The sequence below is a fragment of the Sander vitreus genome, chromosome 7, assembly GCF_031162955.1.
Source record: "Sander vitreus isolate 19-12246 chromosome 7, sanVit1, whole genome shotgun sequence".
Taxonomy (NCBI): domain Eukaryota; kingdom Metazoa; phylum Chordata; class Actinopteri; order Perciformes; family Percidae; genus Sander; species Sander vitreus.
The window spans coordinates 3,271,254-3,297,321 of record NC_135861.1 but is presented as its reverse complement, the minus strand read 5'-3'; the positions used below and the strand labels follow the sequence as shown (position 1 = coordinate 3,297,321).

The 26,068-nt window shown below is 39.9% G+C and overlaps 1 protein-coding gene across 1 annotated transcript in view; it reads left to right on the top strand.

The window, feature by feature from the left end:
* Positions 1-26,068, top strand: part of prkcz (protein kinase C, zeta) — a 68,160-nt gene that overhangs the window by 12,047 nt on the left and 30,045 nt on the right. The window contains exons 3-10 of the mRNA XM_078254207.1: positions 10,587-10,718; positions 13,081-13,171; positions 15,126-15,181; positions 15,963-16,157; positions 20,886-20,983; positions 21,632-21,718; positions 24,761-24,896; positions 25,554-25,641. Coding sequence (XP_078110333.1) covers positions 10,587-10,718; positions 13,081-13,171; positions 15,126-15,181; positions 15,963-16,157; positions 20,886-20,983; positions 21,632-21,718; positions 24,761-24,896; positions 25,554-25,641 — 883 coding nt within the window. The remainder of the gene's footprint in view (positions 1-10,586; positions 10,719-13,080; positions 13,172-15,125; positions 15,182-15,962; positions 16,158-20,885; positions 20,984-21,631; positions 21,719-24,760; positions 24,897-25,553; positions 25,642-26,068) is intronic.

Below are 26,068 nucleotides of genomic sequence, written 5' to 3'. Positions count from 1 at the left end.
TTAAGTTCACTCTAGCTAAACAATTACAATAATAATTCCTGTCAGTTAGTGCCATAATACTTTTTAAAGACAGCACAGATGCAAGATACAGGGTTTAAAGACATTTCCAAGATAAATGTAATGGCTTTCATCGTCACTGTTACCATTTCCCTGGTTAGTGAAACAGCTCTGAGGATGAAACATCTGCTCTGGCTGCTATAGTCTTAATGTCTAGACCAGAAAGTAGATGAGCTCACTGCTCGGCATCTTGCTGACACAGCACACACACACAGCTAACATCTACACCTTCATGTGGCCATTACTACTAATGCACTGTGGGGCATGGCTTACTCAATAAAAGACATATACTGTAGGTACATTGTACATTAGTAATTTCAGCTAAACCAGCAATCATAATGACTGGACTGCTGCTCTTTACTCGTTACTTTATGCTGTTTAGATGTCCTAACTCCTAGGGCTGGGCAATATATTGATATTATATCGATATCGTTATATGAGGCTAGATATCGTCTTAGATTGTAGATATCGTAATACCAAGAGTTGTCTGTTTCTGTTTTAAAAGGCTGCATTACGGTAAAGTGATGTATTATTCTGAACTTACCAGACTGTTCTAGCTGTTTTGTCATGCTTAGTCATTGTATCCACATTGTTGGTGATTATTTATCAAAACTCTCATCGTGTTACTGTTTTGTGAAAGCACCAATAGTCAACACTACAATATTGCCGCAATATCGACATCGACATATTTGGTCAAAAATATCGTGATATTTGATTTTCTCCATATCGCCCAGCTCTACTAACTCCAGTTTAACTCATCATTTTCAACCCAAAATACATCTTAAACTACCAATTTGCTTTTCCAAAGAGCATATATTTTGGAGGAAACTTAATTCCAGCCTTGATGACATTCTCTGGCAATGTCATTTTTCTTCTTCTTCCAGTTCAGGATGTGAGACATGACATGAGATTGACATCTATCTTCTCATCTCACCCAAATGATGAACGTGTGTTTATTTAAAGGAAATACGGTGGTTTGGTTAAATATTGATAAAGTCAATGCGTCCTGTCTCCTGGAAAGACAAAAAAAGTCCAGGGTGCTCAGGAAGTTCAATCAAATGCTTGAAGGTGCTCTTTGGGGTCGGGAATTCAATTGAATGTAGAGAAAAAGAAAAAAATCCAAGGCACTCTTCTTCAAAATTACTTAAAAAGCCTTTATTTTACTGGCTATTTCATGATAGAAAATTTAAAAGACGTTGGGAGAAGCAACCTTGAACCAATCCTGCTTCAAGTCAGAATTGACCTTTTCAATATTAAATTAAGATGACTGTTATTCCCTAACTTTAAAGCTTTAGTGCGTAACTTTTTGATATTAATGAACGTCCGTTACATTCAAGTCATTGCCAAATGAGTTGCTACAAAGCTAATTAAGACTATCAGCTCCACACAACTCTCTCTGGATTTCTCAGTATGACTATGTTCAGAAGATTGTGTTGTCCGGTGACTTTCCCGTGCAGAAACTCGAAGGAGTCCATCATGTTTTTTCAATCCTCCGTGTCCTCCTTGGCTACTAGCCACTGTGTGGAGGAGGGGTGGGGGCGTGTGCACGATCACGGAAGGCTTGTATCATGTGGACGCGCCGACAGTGTTGTTGTCACTACTTAGAATTCCTCATGGGGGTGACAGAAACTACGCACTAAAGCTTTAACTGAGTGCTTTGAGTTTCTGAAAAAGAACCACAAAAACACTAATCATGCTTTAGCAGCTCTCAGAGATTATAGGGAATTAAAAGAAATGGGTTGACAGTGAACATTTTGCAGATTTGTTCCATATGAATGTACCAACATTACAAAACAGATTTGCTAATGCATGTGGATGTACATTTAAAAAGAAAGAACTGAGTGGTAATTTTGCAGATATCTATGGATATTGTTTTATTGTAGATTCATAATTTAGCAGTAAGTGTAAGCAATTGAGTTTTCAGACTGGGATTTCTCTGTTGTTGCTGTGACAGCTTAAAGGCTTCTGGTTGGTTCACAATGCTGTCCTCAGCATATAAATAAGAGAAGAGAAGTAGGTCAGGTTTCTCCTCCCTTCTCTCACTCCGTCCGTGTCCTTCCTCTCCATCTCCCCCTGATGTTGCAGTGGAGAAAGCGGCTTCATGGCTCTCTCTCATTAGACATAATGGGGTCTCTTTAGCTCCTGTTTCCCACGGGACGAAGCAGAATTCATTCGTCAATGCTGGCCGTTTGCCTCCACAGCCCTCTCATGCTTCAAGATAGAAAAACCAAACAAAAAGTCATGCTGTTCCAAGCAGGCTGCTGTGTTAAATTCTACCACTGACAAGAGATTATCAGAATGATAAATGAAGTGAGCTGACGCACAAAAACAATATCCAGTGATGTTCAGGCTAGGGATCGACCGATACTGTTTCTTCAAGGCCGATACCAATTATTAACAGTTAATGAAACCGATAACCGATATTTGGAACCGATATGCATTTACAGTGAAAATGAAAATCTTTATTCATCTTACTGTTACAAACTCCAACACAAAACTTTGTTTAAATGCTTTAAGCAATTATTTAAAGAATTAGAAACTTTCAACATAATACCCAGGAACAGAGAGCCAGAGAGTGTTGTGGGCGGGACATTAAGTCAGACTCAGTGGGGAGTGAAAGCGAAGCAGAGGGACAGACAGATCTGTAGCCGAGCCAAAGTAGACCTCTTTTTAATTCATTAACTTCTTTCTTTCTTTCTTTCTTATCAGGCAAATAAAACGCCGATACAGATAATCTGCAAACTGCCAAAAATAAACAGCCCGATAATCAGCAAGGGCCAATAATCGGTCTATCCCTAGTTTAGGCCACATATTTACCCTTAGATGATATATTTTCAGTCCCATTGATCTTTTTTTCTGTTTGTTAGACAGCAGAATATCACAGAAGTTGCTCATCTGGATCCAAATTAGGTTTAAAAAAATTATAGAACCATTAAAATAACAAATTAGGAGCATTGTGCACCCTTGGCCGAGGTATATTGTCTTGGTGCTCTCTAGTCTAGCCTTTTGTTGACCCCCCTGCCATCCCTTTGCCTCGCCGTAATGATGCTGATGAGAGTGGGGCAGAGAGTTGTTCCCCATTTCTGTCAGTGTTGGACAGCATCTTTTACCTTTCCTTCCCCAGCAGGGGGTCACAGCATGGAGTTTAAGCTCCAGGTTTTAACCACAATAAACTACCGCAGGATCAGCCAGTAGGGTTAGTTTTTTCGCCACTGTTCACTGGGAGGCTATCACAGGTTTACAGGCGAATGGAGACATAGGTATCTGTATGTTGTGAATTAATTATATTGTTTGGAAATCATTGAATGAATTGGCACATGGGTTATAGTCACTGTTACCGGCTGGTGAATCCTAACGCCTTTGGTGATGCCCTGACTTTTCATTTCGGACCACCAGTTTGTCCAACACTTTCCCATTCCCATCAACCTCAGCTGTGCTTTGTATTTAGTGCTAATCACAAGATTTGAATCGTGTCTTTTACCTTTTGCCCGGGGTCTCTCCGCTGCATTGCCAGCTCACAAGCTGTCATCACAGGCGAAGGCTTCTGCCTTCCGACGAAAGCTTCTCAAAGACGCTGTGATCAGGCGCTCTGGTGGCCTCGGCTGCCTGGACCGCAAAAATGAGTCTATGCCTCAACGTCAATCTTCCCCACTGAGTAGGCAATCTCCCTCTCCTTCTTCTCGTCCATGTTACCCTGAGACCGGCACTGAATGTTTTCTCCCCGATACCAACCATCAAAACACAACAACTCCTCGTCGTCTTTTTCCCCCTACCACTATTATTATCGGTGACTCCATCACACGGGGCTTACCATTTTTTAATGCAGTCACACACTGCTTTCCCGGAACCAGGGTTGCAGACATTCTGATTAAACTTGTGGACCTGATACCCTCACTCCCGACCTCCATCAAACGTGTTGTGGTCCATTGCGGAGTTAATGATACCCGCTTTCATGAAAGTGAACTTACAAAACGGGATTTTAACCTTCTTATTGATGCATTGAAGAGCACTGGAAAGTGTGTGTTTTTTATTTCTGGTCCACTTCCGTCTGTTGACGTTTTAGCCGACTCCTCAGCCTTAGCACTTGGCTTCAGTCTGCCTGCAGGCTCCACAACATAGGTTTTCTTGAGAATTTTAATTTGTTTTGGGAACGCCGTTCTCTTTTTAGCAGAGATGGAATTCACCCCAATAAACGGGGCAGCCAAATGCTCTGCGGTAATCTTCAGCACGGGCTCCAGACTCAGACATGTGACTGACTGTTTACATCTTGTGCACAAGCACATGCCCCAGTCACACCCCTCTTCCTCTACAGCAGCAGAAGCATCATCACTCGCCTGGCCGCAGAAGACGAGGAGTCAACTCTGGTAATCTCCGTTGACTTGACTGTTCAAATGATCAAATAGGATCAGCGCGGGTTGTGGATACAATCCCTATCAAATTCGCATTGTTGAATGTGTAATCACTTTCGAACACTTTCTATCACGTGATCTAGACTTTTTATTTGTTATGGAAACTTGGCTGCATGTTGGTGATCTAAGCCCTTTCACTGATTTCTCCCCTGGTGAGGGCCAAATCTGGCCCACCACCAAAATGATTAAAAATCAAGTCAAGTCAATTTATTTATAGAGCACATTTAAAACCAACCTAGGCTGAACAAAGTGCTGTACAAAGTTATATTATGTTATAAAAACAAAGGAAGACAATAAAAAATAGACACAATGAACATCATACAAACAACACACTTCTATACAAATGTCCCTAAACTAAATCATACGCCAAAGAATAAAAATGCGTTTCTCGGTGGTAGAAGAGGATCTAATATGAATGGGAAGTTTGTTCCAGAGACTCGGGGCCACAACGGAGAAGGCACGTTCACCCTTTGTTTTCATCCGAGACTGTGGAATAGCTAAAAGGAACTGATTAGACAATCTTAGGTTCCTGGAGGAGTGATGTAGGGTAAGGAGATCAGCAATATATAAAGGGGCCAATCCATTTAATGCCTTTAAAACAAGTAACATTACCTTAAAATCAGAGCCCTGAAGCCCTCTAACCTTTACACCCGGCTGCCTGTCTGGTCTCTGATTGTATGGAAGCTGCATTGGGTTGTGATGGAAAGAAATATGGTTGATATTTCTGTTCTGTCATCCAGTTCTCCTCTGCTGCTGTAATGGCCTGATTTCACTGCACACATTGATTACAGTTGGTCAGTTTGTTCTGATGAGTTTTCCTTGTCAGAGGTAAATCAGACAGCAAATCATTTCCCAGCATATTAGGCCACTCAGTTTCCAGGCACCCATATGATGTGTAATGCTGTCTGCTGGGCTGAAGGGAGGACTGTCAATCGATAAAAGCTTTTCTCATCTACTCAGCCCCTTTATTTCCAAGCTGCAGGCAGCTGCAGGACTCTGGACCTCCATAATCAGTGCTTTCCGATGGCAAACACATGTAAAAGCAGGATGCACTCCTTATCTGTGCTAGTTTCAGTCTGGTGGCTGCTGTGTAGTAACGTTTGACACTTTGCCCCAAAATATAATGACTTGATTATGTTATTCGTTATATAAAAGTTTATCCTTTTTAAGGGACTGTTCATATTGTTTTATGTCTTTAAAAATGTGGTGACTTTTTTGTAGCAAAATCTGGCACTGGTCAGACTGGACTCTTGCTGCATGTTACTCTTGATATGAATATGTAGATCTATGAATAAGAATATGTAGTATGAATATAAATCCTGGAGTTAATGTTAATGTAATCCCAGAGTGGAGCAGACTCTGGGATTACATTTGCATCTCTTGCAGCACTGAGCAGCGGGCAGATGTCCAGCTAGGCCAAAGACGTCACTGACGTAACTCGCTCTGAGGCAAGGCCAGCCAGTGCGTCAGTTGAATTGTACTTCCACTGTTCATGTTTCTTGTACAGTTGAAGGTTTTCCTTGGGCTTTAAATTGATCCTGGTTAATTTCCTTTTTTTCTGTGGAAACGGGAGTTACCTTCCCCAACTGAAGTTTCAATATTTATTAGAATATACTTCAAATAGTACAACAATTCCTGATGGCCTATCATCATTTTTACGCCTCCACCCAGGCGACAGCTGTGGCAGTATATCTCAGGAACGCCTTGAGGGCAATTTTGGCACAAACGTCCACTTCGACTAAAGGATGAACTGATTAGATTTTGGTGGTCAAAGGCCAAGGACTTTGACCTCACAAAACACGTTTTTTGGTAATACCTCAAGAATTAATATGCTACTATGCCAATAAACACTTAATACATTTTATTGAATTTCTTGAATTCTTCACATTTATTATTGGAGTCTGGACAGACATGGATGTAAACGGCAACTTCAGTGTTTTATTCACTCAAGATGTTCAAGCGCTGCATTCTTTCACTGTAAGCAAGAAAGATTTCCCCAAGAGTTTGGATGCATGTTAAGTAAACTGTCTCCCAGTAACTCAGAACACCTGGTGCTTCCTGGTCTCCTCCTACGGAATAATATGCTTTAAATAAGCTAGAAAACAGTGTGAAAACTGTTGTCTGGACTTTAAACCTGTGTTATTAATAAGAGCTGAAGTTTCAACACACAGTTTAGCCTTTTAAGTATTAAAAAAAATTCTTTGTGGTGATGCAACAAATGTACAACTTGGCTGTCCTCAAAGAGCTCATTAAAGTTGGTTATTTTCTGAAAGTAGCAGTACATGTATAATTGTATCTAACTGTGTAACAGCAACAAAAGTATAGTATCTAGTAGAAGATATCAGTGTATAGTATTAACAAGTTATCATTGACATGATAGCTAGTTGAGTAGTTAACTAGAGAAACAAAAACGTACATTGTTGGTTAACTAAGTTGACTGTTTTCAATCTACATCTCATCAATTTTACATTATCATTCTGTTGTAAATATAGATACATATAAGTAAATATAGATTTATCCAATTTCATCTATTATATTCAAGCCAATTCTACAGAAGACCCTTGTGGCTCCAATTGTGGTTCCTAGACTTTTAGACATGCTAATGTCGTGGCTCTGGATGGTAATGTCTTATGGTTGGTTTGGTTGGTTGGTTGTTGTTGTTGTTTAGTTAGTCCACCACTTTGGTCCAGAGTTTGTTGGAGGGAGTAGCATGAAATATTGTGCAGATATAAAAGGTCCCGAGAGGATGACTCATGTGACGTCAGTAATCCTCTGTATCTCCTCTTGTGGAAAACGTAACCATGAATACAAATCAACATCATCATACATGGGGTGTAATCTATCCCGGAGAACGCTGTGCCGATGCAAAACGGCCAGTCGCTCCTCCTCATCCTCCAAGTTTTCAAAAGGGTGCGCCATGTCAACCGATTTTATGGAGGACTTTGCACCTACTGAGGGCAAGGTGTACGATTTAAGTTGTAACTTAAGTCTACGTTAAAACTATCTCAGCTGGTGCAACCCTCACAGTGTTCGACCTAAGTTAGAACTCACGTTCAAAGTAGTCTACGTTTGAACTTAACGCAGAACTGGTGCAAACCAGTGCTGGTGTTTTCTAGCCTGTCCAAAGCCTGACGCAGTGACTGATTACTCTCAGGTTGTGTGTGGAAAAGGAACAGGACAAAAGTGTGTGATTAATTTATAAATGTACGCCTTAACCTCTATGTAAAGTTAGACTAGAGAGACTGAAGGAAGCCTTTGAAGTCTTGCTGAAGCATTTCCATGGCAACAGAGCCCTGACTGGGACTCTTTGTTCTTTACACTGTCAGCACACACACACACACACACACACACACACACACACACACACACACACACACACACCCTGTGAATGAATGTTGTCGATACAACAAAGCACACACACTGCATGTGTTTAGTCTCCAGTGAGACATTTGGGTGACAGATGTATTGATGTCCAACCCTTTGGTATTAATATAGCAACGTTAAGAGGCAAGCTAAAATCAACCACAAAGAAAGAACCAGTCAAAGAACAAACACTCTAGAGTCTTTGTTATGTAACAGAGAGTGAACCTAAGTCTGTTTACAGCTTTACAGTAGACATCTGTGACCAGACATCATAATATACTGTATACAGAATAATAGTTTATAGAGCATAGCAGGTTTTTTTGCTGGCTCAGAATGAGCCTTTGAGGGGGGCAATGAGTCTGTGTAACCATTTTTACAATTTGAAAAAATAAACAAAAATGTATAGCCTGACGTCATCATACTCAGATCTACAACCAATCAGAGCAACGGAGACAGCTTCAGACAGTCACAGAAGCTGCAAGTCAAAGGCAGGCTTCGACAGAGCAAAGGCAGAGGCGGCAGTTTCAGTTGCTGTTGATCATCTGTCCATCATCGTATAAAGCCCGCCCTGACCATTTGATTGGTCCGAACAGCTCTGGCTCAAGCATAGTTGCGGCACAACGGATCAAGTCCAAACCGAACTTCCCGACCTCAAATGTTGTGGGCGGGGCTAAGTTCGGCTGGCATCCAGGCTAAAAAATTTATATTATGCTTGAGTAAATGAAACCCTAGTTGTAATAAAACTGGTTAAAAAAATTACATTCATATTTAAATAAATCTGAGATTAAAAGAAAAAAAAAACCTGGATAGAGCTTGGGCAGTACAAACAAGTCAGAAAACTGTAATGTAAACTTGTTGTAGCTTGTATAGTTTACTTGACTCAATGACACAATCCATATGGACTCAACCATGGTATGAAACTAACACTACATGTTTAAAGACCTCTACAGCAGAATTGAAAGATGTGTTTGTAAATGCTTTATTTTACAGGTCTGTATATTTCACTTTTTATATTTCATTTTCAATAATTAATAGTTTCCAATGACAAATGGATGAGGAACTCATTTTTGCTTGGGTTTAAGGGGAGCAGTTTCTTTTATCAGAGAATGAAAGAAATCCACCACTTTGTCTCTATTTTCACAAAAATGAGTACCAGATCACATACTTCTTTCATGGACACCTTCAAGAAATTATTATAAACATAATGCACACATATAAAGCATTACCAATATGGGTTTTTGGAATTTAATTGATATGTGGTACTACTAATCTGTATAATTTATTACTCAAAAACGTGTGAATTCATCAATCTAAAAAGGAAGAAACATTATGAAAAACATAAATGCAATACATATATAATGTGTCAAATGTACTGGGTATTATGTGAACATTGAGGAGGAGACTCTAGAGAATGTAGATAACTAAACTAAACTAAATAAATTTGGAATAAAGACGCGTTTTAAGGCCCTGACACACCAACCCGATAATCGGCCGTCGGAGAGTCTGGTGAGGTCGGTGACTCGAGTCTGTTTGGTGTGTTCCGTGCCATCGTCCGTCGGAGGGGCCGTCAGCCTTCATTTGGGCCGACCTGACTTGCTGGGTCGGAGGGCGGGCAGTCGGACTCAATGACCAATCTGATTGGTGGAGCGCTAACCCGGAAATGGCGAGCGGGATGAGTGACGAAAGCCTCTCAAAATCTGACGAAGATCTTTTAAACTGACCTTTGTCGATCTGAAATGAAGACAGATTCAGCAACTGCACGGCCTATTTCTCTCTTAAAATGTTTTCAGAAACACGTTTCAGTGAACTATTTTTGTAAAATCGTATTTCGAACAAGCCGCCATTATTGGTCAGCTGGAGAAGCCAGACCCACGTGACGCGTTCGGCATTTCCGGCTTTCATTTTTTCTCGCGTACGTGCAGAACGTACGCTCAAGTCGCCGTCGCTTCGGTGTGTTCCGAGGCACTTTTTGGACCTCGGGGAGCCGACTGATCAGTCCGACTGCCTTTTCTGCCAACGGTCGGCCGTCGGGTTGGTGTGTCAGGGCCTTTAACATTTTTTTCGTTTAAAGCTGCACTAATTAGCGCAAAGGCTTGTATATTCAGTGGAAAAAGCTCTGATAAAGCCACTGTGCACTACCTGCTCAGCAGCAAACAGCAGACAGACACAGGCAGCAACTAGCTGGTGAACATAATGGATCATGTAGCAGCTAAAGAGACAGATATTTGACTCAGCAGTGTTCGGAACAAAAATAGACCTGCGTTAAACAATACAATAATGCAAGTACAAATGTGCAATAAATCTGATGTTTGACCTCATCTGGAAAAGGGTTCCCCTGTCACCTGTCATGTACGCCGATCACATTCGTATATTTGTGAGTGGTTAGTGTGTTCATAAATCCTTTGTTTTAGTAAAGAAGACTATATAATACTGTTGTAATATTGAACTCATGAGCATGTTGTCTTCTGCCTTATGTATCGCTGTACGCACACACATCCTTTCATGTTAATCCCTTGTTCATGGTTATGTAATTTGGCGGACTCTGCCATTATCAATGAAAACTATATAGTGAAATGGATAGATGAAAACTCAGTTACAAAAAGTTTGATAATCCTTTATTTTTTATTTTATATTGCATATATTTACACAACAAAACTTTTTTTGGAGCAATTAAGATTTTTTTTAGTGACTGTATCAGTAAGTGTGTGAGTTAAAGACTAACCTGTGAGTGTGTCCTGTCCTGTGTGTGTCTTACAGAAAGCCTACTGTGGCCACTGTAGTGAAAGGATATGGGGGCTGGGCAGGCAGGGCTACAAGTGTATCAACTGCAAACTGCTGGTCCATAAGCGCTGTCACAGACTCATCCCTCAGACCTGCCAAAGGCTTATGGTGAGTATTTCATCATGTCCCGCCCGGTCAGCAAACTGTACAAGTTTTATTTTATTTTATTTTTTTACAGTATGTGTTTTGTTGTTGAGCTGTGTCAAAGGGAGATTTTTTTTGTTACTTTGTGACGGAATATAATACAAAGTTTCCATCTACCTACCAGCCTGTCATATCCGACAGCAACACAGTCTCTCAGCACAATCTGAAATCACGCTTACGTGTGTCGACATGAATGATGCAGATTACAGTCCCTCCCTGGAACAGTATGTGACAATAGCACACATTCTACACATCTTGTATACTTATTGCCAGTGCTGGAATGTAACAAAGTATTTTTACTCGGTTACTGTACTTATTATATATAGCGCTTAGTATTAGTACTTTTACTTAAGTAAAGGATCTGAATACTTCTTCCACTGCTGCTTATACTGTACACGTTCATGACCTGCAAAGGCTGCTTTTTTTTTTCTCTTTTTTTATGTTTTATAACATAATTTTGGTTTATTACAACGTGAGTCTTATTTTCATAGTTTTCATTACTATCAGTTGTTATACCAACGTACTCTCCTGTAAAGAAGCTAACAGTTTAACAGCCAGATTCAATACCACCTAAAATAATAAAATACAAAGTGTGAACAGGTCAGTAATAATCCCTCATTGCACACGAAAACTAGATCAAGTAGATCAAGGTTAAAGCAGGAAGTGGGTCTGCTTATCACAGTTTAGGTGATGATTTTACTCTTCACCCTTTTTTTCTTACCTGGGGGTCTGTTCTCAGCTTATCTGAACATCTGATTGCTCGTGTTCCTTTTTTTATTTTTTTTTATTTTTTTTATTTATAAAGGACAACACACATTAATCAACATTCCTGTAAATGTGGCAGTATAAAAATGATTCAGCATAGGCAGGGATGTGTAGACCAGAAAGGGGGAAACCCCCAGGGTGTACCCCGCCATCCCGCAATGTCAGCTCCCCCCCCGAATAGGATAAGTGGTTACAGATAATACTTTAGATTGATGTATATTTCAACGGAAAGGGTTAACTGAAGATGAAACGTGACTCACAGTGGAAAGCTTTTTTTCATCAGTAGAAATAGAATCACAGCTCTGATCTTACTCTTTAAATGCCAGGCTGACCGTTTGAAATCAAAAATCAAAGAAAGGAGCATTAATTACGTCCATACGCTGGGCTGTGGGTTGCCCTCTGTACTTTTGGGTTGAAGTGTTTTTCTGTTTCGTTTTGGACAGAAAAATAGTTAGTACTTAAATACTTTTCCTCAGTAGCCCTGTGATCCCCACCTCCCAGTCACTGTCAGCATTCATTTGTGTGAATGAATGTGTAAGAAATGTATGGTGCCGCCGTAGTAGCACAGACATATTGACGAGAGATCAATGCATTCGAGCACAACACAGATAAAGCTATTGGTACACTTCCTGTTTGTCTTTCTGCAGCTCCTCCTCACATTCTTTTGAAATGATGCACTAAGTTTAGTGACAGCAAACCGGTGTGCTCCATGTAATCAATCCATTCGACCACAAATCCAGACTCAAATCAATGTAGCTCTGGTACTTAACTTACTTTGATCACAGCCAGCGGTGGAAGAAGTATTCAGATCCTTTACTTAAGTAAAGTACTAATACCACATTGTAAAAAAAAAAAATACTGAAAATTGTAATAATTGTAAACAGTAATTGAAAATGTTACTTAAGTCAAAGTATGTAAGTGTCATCAGGAAAATGTACTTAAAGTCTTAAAAGGATCCTCACATTTTAGAAACTGGAAACGATCCAAACAGTTCTGTCAATCAACTAAGTGATACATTTGCTAATCATTTCAGATGGACTTGTAGGCCTGTATATTGCTGGGTAGTTTAATTTATAATAAAACATCATGTTTTTTAAACTACGTGTGTTTTGGGTGCAAAAATCTTAATTTGTGAATTAACTAGTAACTAAAGCTGTCAGATGAATGTTAGTGGAATAAAAAGTAGAATATTTCTCTCTGAAATGTAGCAGAGTAGAAGTAGAAAGTGGCATGAAAAGAAAAAGACTCAAGTAAAGTACCTCAAGTTTGTACTTAAGTACAGTACAAGTAAATGTACTTAGTTGCATTCCACCACTGATCAAAGCATCAACCCGACATCTTCAGTATCAGATGACAACCCCCCCCCGTGAAACCTCCACATTGTCATTTGAGTCTTTGAGCAGCAGCATGTCTGGACACTAGAAAACACAGACTTTTCCTTACAAACATGATTCATCATACACTCGACCGGGACTGTAAAACCATGAGTGGATATTTGAGTGGCTTTTTGGGGGGATGTGTCGCGAGAGATTTAGTTGAAGTTTTTAATCTCTTTGTTCAGGATCCAGTCATGCCATCACAGGAGCCCCCTTCAGATGCCAAGAGTGAAGAAGTGGACCTTCCACCAGATGACACAGAGGACACCGACGGAAGTAAGACTGTCATCTTCTTCTTTTTAAAGCTCCCATATTATGCTCATTTTCAGGTTCATAATTGTATTTTAAGGTTGTACCAGAATAGGTTTACATGGTTTCATTTTCAAAAAACACCATATTTTTGTTGTACTGCACAGCTCTCTCTCTCTCACTGCTGCAGATCCTCTTTTCACCTTGTGTTCAGGTCTCTGTTTTAGCTACAGAGTACTTTGTTTCCACTCGCACATGTGCAGTAGCTCAGATCATGTCAGCTAGCTAGCTCCATAGACAGTAAAAGAAAGGCTGTTTCTCCAACTTCGGTCAGTTACAAGGCAGGATTAGCTGGGAGACTTCTTCTAAACGAGGGTGTACATGTAAGTAATTGTTTTGTAGATTATGGTGAATTTGTGTGTGTTGTAGCAGTGCTTTGCCATTGAGAACGAGGTAGCATGCTAGCGCTAGCATGCTAACAGTTGCGGTTAGCCAGCTCGTTTCGGCTAGTGACGTAGAAAGCCGTGCAGATTTTGAACAGCCCACCCAGAGACTGAAGGCAGGACACATTCAGAAACCGTATCTCACTCAAAACAGCATGGATGGATTTTTTTCAAAGTTTGTATGCGTGTGGAAGCACCAGAGACACAAAAGAACATCCCAAATCTTTAAACAAGTAGAATGCTGTCGTGTTATTGGCTCCAGCGTTTTGTTATGTCGAAGGTACATACTACACGCTCAATATTTGCCTTACATCTTCAGACTAGAGCTTGAAACCATAATTGACTAATCAATCAGTTGTCACTCAGCTGTCACTAGCACTTAGTACTTCTGCTAACTCAGTCAGTCGGGCTCAGGATAGTTTCTCGCTGTTGTATATTTCCAACAGGTTACTGCGCTCTCTAAAGACATAAGACCACAAATTATGAGTCATGTTTTTTTGTTATTTCTTTTTTTGTCTCACTGATTGTTACCATGGGTGGGGTGTCTAAACGTTTAGGTCAGTCAGGCAGGTCTCAATATTCTCTCTCTAAGATCTCTTTGTGAAACTGAGCCCTGAGACTTGGCGTGCATTTTTTATTAGCTTTCTGTCATGTAAACATTGTCAAATCCAAAACCTGCTCCTCACATTTCAAGCAGTGTGGCAGCGGAACCCAAATGACAGCAACAGCTTCAAAAATACATACAAACAACATACATGACTTAACATGGTGAAATGAGCTCCCCATTGAAATCAGGACGGCCGAAAGCCTACACATCTTCCGCCGAAGGCTAAAAACACATCTCTTCCGACTGCACCTTGGATTTTTTTTACAGCTACGCTTTCATATGGCTCTTTGGCTTATTTGAAGCTAATGTACTTGCCCTTACTACTTGTTGTCTGGAGTTTGTAATTTCAAGGCTGAAAGCACTTAATTGGAAGTCGCTTTGGATAAAAGCATCAGCTAAATGACATGTAATGTAACACAACTCCCGTGAGTTTAAATTAGCAACAATAAAGAACTGTACATTTATCTACAAAGGGGTATGACAGTAAAATGTGACCTCGTTGTTTCCAAAGGACATTATTTGTACTGTATATTACATGTAAAGTACAGCTGACACACATGATGTAATGAATGGATACTTTAGACCTTGGTAGCTTCACCTTCACATTCACTATCTTCACTTATGTAACTCTCAACTGTTATCTAACCACATTACCACCATTCTCTGATGGGATCCCATTAAACAACAGTCCTAAATCCTATTAAAAGGAGCCTGGGCTGATGTGGGGGTCTGTGTGGGGATCCCTGATATGACATGCTCTGTGGATTGACCTAGTTTGCTATTCCCCGTTGATAGCTGGACTCGATCCTGTGTCCTCTGCCTCCCTCTACTGGCCAAAGAAAGGAGCAACACGTTAAACCTATCAGTGCTGATTCGATTCTGTCACATTCAGTCCTAATTCAGTGGCTTTCTCTGTGTCTGTCGTTTGCAGTACCTTTTTTACCACACAACTGTTCCTTGGATAAAACAGAAGATGCAGAGACAGAGGTGAGAAGGGATCTGAATTGCTACAGGATTCACTTTGACTTTCATTTAAAAGAGATTAGCAGTTTAATTTTTTTTGCTCGACTGAAGTCACATACTGTAATAATGTTTTTCTTTAACACAATACACATATTACATATGTATTTATTAATTAATAATAAGTAATAATTTGGGAAGCATTGCTACTTGGTAATTCTTCTACCAAAAACATAACAAACATAAAAACATTCAAACTAAAACGCTAACCCACATATTTATACTTTGTCATTCATTTAAAACAGATTTCATATTTTTTGCTCTTATAGTTTGTAAAATACTTTCTTTTGACTGCAGTCACAAGCTGTAATAATGTCTTAATACAATACACATGTTACATATTTGGGAAAAGGAAACAAATACTTTTTTCTTAATTAATAATAAGTAAGAATTTGGACAGCATTGCTATTTGATAGTTCTTCTACCTAAAACATAAACATAAAGACATTCATACGAAAACGCTAACCTACATATTTATACTTTGTCATTCATGTAAAATTCAGATTCAGAGTTTCATATCTTTTGCTCCTATAGTTTGTCAAATAGGTTCCCTTCTTATGACTGCAGTCACAGCTTTTTTTTAATACAATACACATATTACATATTTGGGAAAAGGAAAACAAATGTTCTTAATTATAGTAAATAATAATTTGGTAAGCATTGCTACTTGATCATTAAACTCTAGCCTACATATGTGTTGTGAATGTATCGATCCACTGACAGCCCTCTGTCCTCTGGCCCCTTCCAGGACATTAAAGCAGTAGTGGATGGCATCGACGGCATTAAGCTGTCCCAGGACCTGGCTCTGGGCCTGGGGGACTTTGACCTGATCCGAGTGATCGGGCGCGGCAGCTACGCCAAGGTGCTGCTGGTTCGGCTAAAGAAGAACAAGCAGGTGTACGCCATGAAGGTGGTGAAGAAGGAGCTGGTCCACGACGATGAGGTGAGACGGGCTGGGATGCTATGCTTTTGTCCCGATTTCGATTCTTTCACGATACATGGGTGCCGATTCGATTCGTATTGCGATTTTCATTTGTTGGGATTTTAGGAGTATTGCGGCTCGATAGTAATGAGTATTGCCATTTTCTCTTCCTTCTTTAACCAAAACTAGTGTTGAAAAAAAGTTGAATAATACACTTCATGAGACATTTCTAAAAACTAATTGTTTGTGTCAGTCAGTCTGACGTTGACTTAATCTGTAAAGAAGAACGTAACATGGATTTTCTGCATTTTCTGCTTTCTGTCTGTTTTGCTTGAAACGGATTTGATGTAGTCGCTGTCGGCGGTACCGTATAAACAGAAAATATTTCAGTCAGGAGAGACTTCGTTGCAGATATACAAAGATTTGTTGTACATATGCATGAATTGAAATGTACATGTCTTACAGTTGGTTCTGTCTCAACTTTATTATAGTATTAAAGGAAAAACAAAACAAATAATGAATATTCAAATCCAAAAATGTAAAATGGAATACCTACCCAACGAACAAATATCCGAAAAAAGTCAAATTTTCAGATCCAGCCCTACTGGGATGTCAAGGATGTGAGACAGGAGCAGGGAGGACAGGTATATAAACACGTACAAGGTACTTAGAGTTGGTTGATACTGTACAATACAGTCTGAATGTCCACAGTTTGGTACACTTGTTATTAAACCAAACAACAGTGTACAGTAGATAGCAAAGTGAACAAAGGGGCATTACTTCTCTGCTGTTGTGTCAGAATAGCAGTTGGTTTCGTCTTCATTTAAATGAGAAAAAACAAGATGTCTTGACAACTAGCCTTCATTTGATGTGGATTTGATACAGAATGCACTGAATGCATGTGGTCAATGTAGTAATGTATGTAAGTGTGTAATCATAAGTCATCCGCTAAAATACAACAAGGGAAAGTGGAAGCTACTTCACTCAATTTCCACTTTGTGTGCTTTGTTTTATATCATCAACAGCTTAATGTCAGATGCTCTCTTTATTCATTTGCATGCTAAATATTCAATTACCCTGTAGCTACTCAACATCTCATCACGAAATCTTTGAAACCTATTAAGGCAAGTGTATACTGTATGAATACTTTTTTATTTGTTGGTTGACAAAGTGCTTCGTATGCCTGTTTGAGTGCAGAATTCAGTGTATTGTTTTTTTCTCATTTGAAAATTTGGATATCAGTCTCATGTCTGTGTGTGACGTACAGAGCGTGATTCAGTTGCTGGTTAGCATAGCTGAAGAAGAGCAACAACAAAATAGTTGTTAAATAAAATAGCAAAACTGTAGTGTGATCTCTGACATCGCTGGTGTCTCTTGTAAAGCATTCAGTCTTTTCAAAATGATCCTGCAGGCTGCTGCACCTCTGCCGAGCTCACTATTGGAATATAAAGACTAAGCAAGTTCAGTTATCTGTTATTCTGTTATTCGTAACCCTAGTGTTGTCTTCCCGTCGACCGGTGAAATGTTTTTGCTGCTTTTTTCTATGCTTTTGGTAGCCTGGTCCAGACTCTGGTCCATCTCATTTGTACAGAGAGTCTGGCCACTCTCCATTGACAAGTGTTAACTTCCTTGAAGGCGGGTACTCTGTTGAAGTTTAGAACTATTGGATCTGCCCAGAGCCACTCTGGATCTGCCCAGAGCCACTCGCTAACGTTTGGTCGTGATGTCGGCTTAGCATCGCTAGCGTTAGCCTTAGCCAACTCCTTCACCACTAACGGAGCGAGATGGAAAATCAAACTTTTCCCGAATCCCGTGGGGAGGAGGGCAACAACATCATGGCCACCAACAAAACTCAGCAAAGATTGTTCTTGCTCGGGCTTTAACTTCTGGATATTCGGCAGCGTTGCCTCAACGGACCGAATGGCTTCACTCACATCTTTCTCCGCCGCCATTACGGAACTACAACTCTAACTAGCGCACAACCTCAACGTCATCGTTCGTAGTCACGCCCTCTGTTCGCTGATTGGACCGCCAAAAATGTGGCCGGAGAAAACCCAAGAATATACCGTAAACCCAGACGTAGTACTGAAGGGAAATGAAAATTGAGCGGAAGTACCTAGGAGGGCGGAGCCAGGCTATGCTTTTGGTGCGTTTTTTAAACGTTTTTGTCACTTTTTTTTCAACGCTTTTTTTAACTCATGAAAACCAATCAATCAATAAACCTAATTTAAATGACATTTTACCTCATTTTTGAGTTTAAAATAAGCAGAAATTATGAATTATTTTGACTAATAGTTAAGATCAGAGGGTGTTGAGTGAATCACAGTTTATGTCAAAGTTTAGTCAGGAGACTAAAAGTTTTAAAACCATTTAACATTTTATTTTTCAAATGCTATGAAATTGAATAAAACCCCCAAAATCCAATGGAAGTAATCATTAATCTTACCTGCAGAAAATGATGTATGGTTTCCATACAATGTTCATCCATGCATCCAAGTTATTTTTGGGCAACTTGGTTGAAAGAAACCCATATTTCTGATATTAAAAAAAACTTTGAAAACGGATCAAATTTGACCCGAGGACAACACAAGGGTTAAAAGGATTTAAAAACAAAAAGAATCAAAGACAACGTTGAGAGAGAGAGAGAGAGAGAGAAATAAGTGCTGAATCCTGTTGACTTTGCAGCGTTTATGTTGTTTAAACTCACTAGATGGCGGTATTGCTCAACATATAACTCCTGAAAAAAAAACCCAAACCACTGGATCACTGTCCAGAGCCACTGCGTCATCCAACATCTGCACAACTAATCCAGAACAACATAAATCATGTCACAGAGGCTTCATGACTCCACTTCCTTCATCAACTTAAAATATGATTTTCTTTTCCACACATTACACTGTATAACACTATACTAAAATCCAATGTTCAAATCCATTTTGGTCAGCTGAAAAACAAAACCAATTTGACTCTAAGACGGATGCAATTTTGCCCCAGTAAGAAGGATTTAAGGAAACTACCGAGTCTTCCTAATATTGTGATTGGACATGAATTCATTCATGGCTCTAATAATGCACATTAGTTTAATAATTCATCTCTTAGTACTCTAATTGCCTGACATCAAAGGAGGCATGTGAGAGCTCGTACAGAAAACTAAAGGAGCTGAAATGACCAATATGAGATGTGTTGTCATAACATTCTGCATAATTATAAATTCCTCAAGTAATAATGAGTTGACTAGAAGGAATTTGGAATCAAGTGCACAATATAGGGTCTCTATTGTGATGTCATAAATTAACCATAAGGAGCACTGCGATGTGAACTCAAGATTAAGACGCATTCTGTTGTAGATCACATAAAACATTAACCATCATCAACTTAATGACACTCTAAATCAGCATAAAACATTCCCGCCTCAAGCTAAACACTCACCGCTCTCTGACTGAAGTATTAGCAAATTAAAACCACAGCTGACTCAGTCCACCAAATTATTGCAGTAATATATATACAATAAAATAAAGATGAAAGTACACACTTTCGTGACATTAAGTACAAAATCGGCATCACTAATATAAATGAATAGATCACTAATTATATTTGCATATTTACACAACTACAACTTTCTTCAGAGCTTGCCATTTTCAATGTGTGGCTTGCTAGCTCAAAGTTTGTTGTTGTCGTTTCCCGAAGCAAAGGGATTTTGAGAACAGTATTTCCATTAATCCAGACTAATTTCTACAGACTATTAATACAGAATGCTGAGGCACTTGAGACAGTTTGTAATGTATGTATGGCTCTTTCTTTTTATTGATCCATTCTTGAAAGATTCTTGGTGTTATTATAGCCTTCAGAAAACGTTTTCTTTGACCTAGACACACAATCTCTTCTTCTGCTTGCTTAAGGTTCTCTGTAGATGTTTAATGATTCCGTTAGCCTTTTTTTTTCTTGCAGCGCCTGGTTTAAATATCCTCCAGGCAGGGTTGTGCACCCTTACTACCTGTGGTCTACCTTTCAGGAAGTGAAGGATCCACATGCACGTTGATGCCTTTAACCACAGTCATTATCAGTGCCTCTACTCAGTGTCTTTTGATAGCCTTGATAGATTAAAATGTTGCTTCTAATACTGGATTAGTTAACTAATCTATTTGACTCTCCCAATGTTATTTGTCCGAACATTTGGATTGTCAAATGCCTTGACAAATGTGGATTGAACAGTGTGGGTTTGGCTTATATTATGGGTGTCACAATTTCAATTTTAAATCGGTAATCGATCAATTGAACGGTAAAGCATGTGGGCCCCGATGGGACTTCATGGTGCATTCATGTCACCTTGTTAAACTAATGGTGCATTCAATTGCACTTCATTTTTCATTTGGAGAAACTTTAATTTTAAGACTTAAAATGTATATGTGTGTGTGTGTGTGTGTGTGTGTGTGTGTATATATATATATATATATATATATTTATTATGTATAGTTTTGTCTGGGTGTCATTTTTAAAAGGTTATGTTGAGCCTTCATTCGTGTCAATGACTAACTGGTGGACCTTTTAACAGGAACTAAACAGTCTGAGAGAAATCCTGAGTGTGAAGATTGTTCTCAAGACTGACTACATTTTTATCTATGGCATGGTGTATCTCCCTCTGTCTGTTTAACCACAGAGAAAGTCTATTGATCAGACAAATTCCTTGTTAATACATTCTCTTTCCTTCTTGGCATCTCTGTCTCCATCTGTCTCCCCTCCTCTCTCCAGGATATCGACTGGGTGCAGACAGAGAAGCATGTGTTTGAGCAGGCGTCCACCAATCCATTCTTAGTAGGCCTCCACTCCTGTTTCCAGACAGAAAGTCGGTAAGAAGCATAATAAGGCTGACACTTATACTGTATTCAAAGCCAATACATTTCAGTTGCAGGCAGCTCATAGTACCCGACAGCACTTTTCAATAATATGAATTATTACTTTCTGATGATGGGTCTGTTCTTCATTAATCATTTCATGCAAGTTCACAATTGTGGTTCCCTCTGTCCAAATACTTAGAAAGCTCCACAGACACAAGACATCTGTGGAGATCCCCTCCCAAACACTTCTAATGGATGTATATGGTGATCTTCTCAAAAGTATGTCTAAAAACTATTCAAATTTATAAACGAGTCATACCATACAATGAACCAATAGGCATACAGTGGACATAGCAATTGTAGGTTATTCCTCTCAGCTTGTCAAACTAGCAGAACAATATAAACACTAAACCTGACCATGCTCAGTGAAGCAATTTTGTCATCTAAATGAAACAAAAGTTACGTGCCAACTAAATGCACAGGATACATTTGTATGTGTTAATACATACAGTTAAATAACTTTCTCGATGTCATTGGAGCTCTGTGGCACAGAGGAAACACTACCACTTGATTGGTTTGCGATCCAGTCTTAACAAAGAGCCTCTGTTAAACAACATCAGTGGTGTACTGATGGATTTCCCGCGTTGTTCTGGTTTCCAGGTTATTTCTGGTGATTGAATATGTTAACGGCGGGGACTTGATGTTTCATATGCAACGGCAAAGGAAGCTCCCTGAAGAACATGCAAGGTAAAGTGCAATCCTGTTTATATATACTACCAGCTTGTCTACCTTAGTATGTTACTTTTACATGGAAAAATACACATTTGTTAGGATAATTTTTTTTCGCTTGGGTGGAAAAGTGTTAACATTCTGAATTTATTTTTTGATTTGTTTAAAATCTGCGGAAAATACTGCAGATTTCTGTGGCCGCAGATTCCGTGTGGCCGTGATCAAAACTCATATCAGAGATGTTACAAGTCCAGGTATCATTTTTTAAACACATATGAAGTGAAGTGGCTTTATCTTTTGGCCTTTTCTCAAATGCTGTAACGTATAAATTGTCAGGACTAAGTGGAGTTACTGCAGTGAGGCCTCCAGGAATATGCTGCGGGATCATAGGGTAATATAGAAGTGGGTGGATTTATAATTGGATTTTGGTTAGGCTGCGTTAGCCACACATGAAATACATCTGTGTATTTGGCAACTATTTTGTGTTGGACTGACTGAACCTCCTTTGTATTTCACATAATGTTATGTAGCATCTTGCGTTTTGTGGTGTAGGACAGCTGGAGAGTCTGTGTTCGATTGAAAATGCTTTCATACGCACATCTAAAATGTTCCTCAACAGCATTCTTCTCTAAAAACTCCTTACAAACGTATGCTTAATGGGATGCTTTTGAAGCTCTTCATGGAACGCTACCAAAATCTAACTTAACACTTATTTTTCCACCTCTGAGAAATATAATGAGCACCCATAATTCATTGTGCCTGTCGACTTGCGGGGCATTCCAACTGCGGCTCTGATAAATGCTGGATCAAAGGCTGCGTAATTTAGAGAGGCACCATTGGGCCCCTATCGGCCCCTGCAATCTGTATTCTGGAGACAGTGGCTGTACATATGCAAAGCAGCACGTTAATCACTCATAATGATTGTACATATTCATGAGCAGTGCTCTAAGAGAGAGCCCTGCCGCATTCCCCCGCACCGTGGGGGAGGCGGGAAGGCGGGCCGGTGGGCGATGGATGGTGCTGCTGATAGGACGCAGCTTCTATCAGTCTGATGTCACAATGAAACAACAGTGCACAATGGAGGCTGTCACAGAAAAAAAAAAATGTGGGAGAGCGATGTGGGTTTTGTGATTTCTCTGTCAAACATCTCTCCACTGCAGTCTTTTCCTCATTGTTTGACAATCATGGATTTACAGCAGGCAGACAGAGAGAGGCTCGTCACTGTTAATGAAGGCTTATCTCCTAGAGACAGAATACACACTACCTACACACGGAGAGGAAACGCTACTGACTCACCAAAGACGCACACCAAGTACATCCAATCATCAAAACTAAAGGGTTTTAAAGGTTGGGTTTGCTATTAAAGAGGCGCTATGCAGTTTTGGCCATGTCTTTGCTGTTTTCTCTCTTTTTGCTCGCAGGTTTCTCTACAGAGCTCCCCCTACAGCTTCGGAATAGATATTTGTCAGCTCCTATGTTTATTTGTGTCTGAGTCCTCGCTCGGTCAGTCTGCCGTTTCCTCTTTCTCTGTTCCTCCGACAATGTTTTCCTAGCTTTCTGCTTCTTTTTTGCCGGCTCAGCCATGACGATAGCGTGAAAAACTCCATCGCTACCTTGTTAGCCAGTTCCTGAATAGGCGTATGTGTGCAGTACCGTGAAGCAATTCAATACATCGCGAGACCTGATATCACGTGATACTTCCTGACACTGAGGCCGGCGGCTCGCCGGCCAAAAGTTGCAAGGGTGTTTTTTCCGCTCTCATGCACTAGGGGGGAGCAAAACGACCACCATTCAAAAAGTCATATAACCATTCCAATGACTCCGAAGCTGTTCAGTTAAGGTACATTAAGCTAAAAAAAAGCTGCAGAGTTCCCCTTTAATATGTCTATGTTTAGGAGAATACTTTTAGTAACATAGATCTGCTTATGAAAACCCTTTTATACCTTAAAACACAAATAACCAAATGTGCTGCACGTGTATTGTAGGGGTGCACGATTCAGAAAATGTCACGATTCAATATTGATTTTTAGGCTCACGATTCGATTCAAAATCGATTTTCAATTAAAAAAAAAACGATTCACAGTATGTAAATGTAGTTACTTTTCCCATGTGATTGCAGTAGACATACAATTTAAAAAAAAAATATATACATATATATAAAAAATTTAAAAAAAATATAAATCGATTTTTGGAATTCTATGACTCGATTTTGAATCGGTAGAGCTTGAATCACGATTCGAATATGAATCGATTTATTTTTTTTTGCACACCCCTAGTATATTATATATGTTTTTGTGTAGACAGTGTACTAAACATTTCCCATCATTTAAAGAAGCCTTAAGCTACATAAGCGCCCTAGAAGCTGTAGCCAGCAGTGGGGCTGATAGGTTTGTCGTGAGCGTGGTAGTTAGCATAAGGGCCATGGAGTTAATAAAGTCAAGTCGTTTCTTACTTTAGTAGCATGTACAGTATGTGCTCAGCAGATTACTTGGTGATCCGTCTGTCTGATCATATGATATCTAATTTTGTCTTGAGGGTGGCAATAGGGGAAAGCTCTAGGGTTCAGAATGGAAAGGGGTCATCCTCTGGGGACATGGAATCTTCTTAATAAGCCCTTTCCAGACATGGAATCTGTGAAATTGCTGGCCTTTTCATCTGTTAAAGTAAAGTTTTTTTTTGGCATTCAGACAGGTCTCCATTAAATAAATGCTGTGCATTGGCTTTCTTCAAACATGAAAGCTGTAAAAGAGTGCAAAGCCCCCTTTTTTCTTCTAACCACAGTCAGAGCACAACTTGAGAATAGCAGTAAATTGGAAAATAAAAATATTAACTTGTGGATTTTAAAACAGATTTTACAGTTCAGTTGTTTATCTCTGTGGCTTAATTAATGACCATTGTGAGTGGGATGGTTATATGAGACCAACACAACATGTGCAACTGCAAAGGTCTATAGATGTTTGTGTTTTCTTGTGTACAAGAGGGACATTTTTGGCCTGACGGTGGCACTAGAAGACAGGTCAGACAGACACATCATTCTCTGCATTTCTCTCTTCTCCACAGATTTTATGCTGCTGAAATCTGTATCGCTCTGAACTTCCTGCATGAAAAGGGCATCATCTACCGAGATCTGAAGCTGGACAACGTTCTCCTGGATCACGAGGGACACATCAAGCTCACAGACTACGGCATGTGCAAGGCAAGACACACATCGATTTATTCCAGTCGATTTTGTGGACGGCTGGCGTAGGGTTATCAATAATGCAGCAGAACTGTATTGACTGGAAGGACTAACAGGGCCCCTGTCTTTGTTTATTCATCCATCATATCCCTTATCTTTTTAGCCTGACAAGCCAGACCCACATCCAGATGTTGGGTCTGGGAACTCACCATTGACGAGCTCAATCCGAGGGGCGGGATAAACAGTTGTCTTTCAAATTCCCTCTGCACCCAATAGGATAGCTCTACAACCAGGCAGAGCAACGAAGAAAGTAGTGAAGCTAGTTGATAGGTTAAACTTTTGCCGTATCCGGTCGGCAAAACTCCGAACACATCTTCCTTTTTTAAGAATGACTTCAGTGCCGTTCTTTGTTCTTTTCTCAAAGAAAAGCTTAACTCCAAGTCTTCCAGAAGACCGCTGTTCCCAACAGCAGCAGCAGCCATAAGACCGCCAACCGACTCTATACACGATGTGATTGGCCTGACCAAAGTTTGGTTTTTCCAGCTCGCAAGCCAACGGAGAGTGCCTAGACCACCCTGGCTGCAAAATAAATTTGCTGCCGCTAGGGTGCGTCTAGATTTCTAGGCTATTATCTTTTATCACTGCAACCACTTCTTCTTTCTCCACCTCCCACAGGAGGGGATCAGACCAGGTGACACCACGAGTACCTTCTGTGGAACACCCAACTACATTGCACCTGAGATCCTCCGAGGAGAGGACTACGGTGAGTGCCGGAGACACACTGGGTTGGATCAGTTCATGTCCAAACGCTCGTCCCAACAAATAAGATTTTGGTTTCTAAGCTGCTGATGGTGAATCTTTACATTTGAATGGAAAGGCAATGAAGGATGGACTAAAATCATCCCCCACACAACCACATCTGCACCAGGAAACCTGTGTAGCCTAAAGCCCAGTTCAGACCAAAGACTTGTGGAAGACTTAGGTGCACTTATTTAGTGGGGGGTTAGGAGTCCTCCCTCAAGAAAATGTTATGTTTTTCAATATAAAAGAAGCCATTTTTACATAATTTTACATAATTTAGACCATTATTATTACCATATATGTGTATGGGTGTAAAAAATGACATAACATTATTTATTATACATTTATTTGATTCACAGCTGCTACATATAGTGTTTTGACCTCGAAAA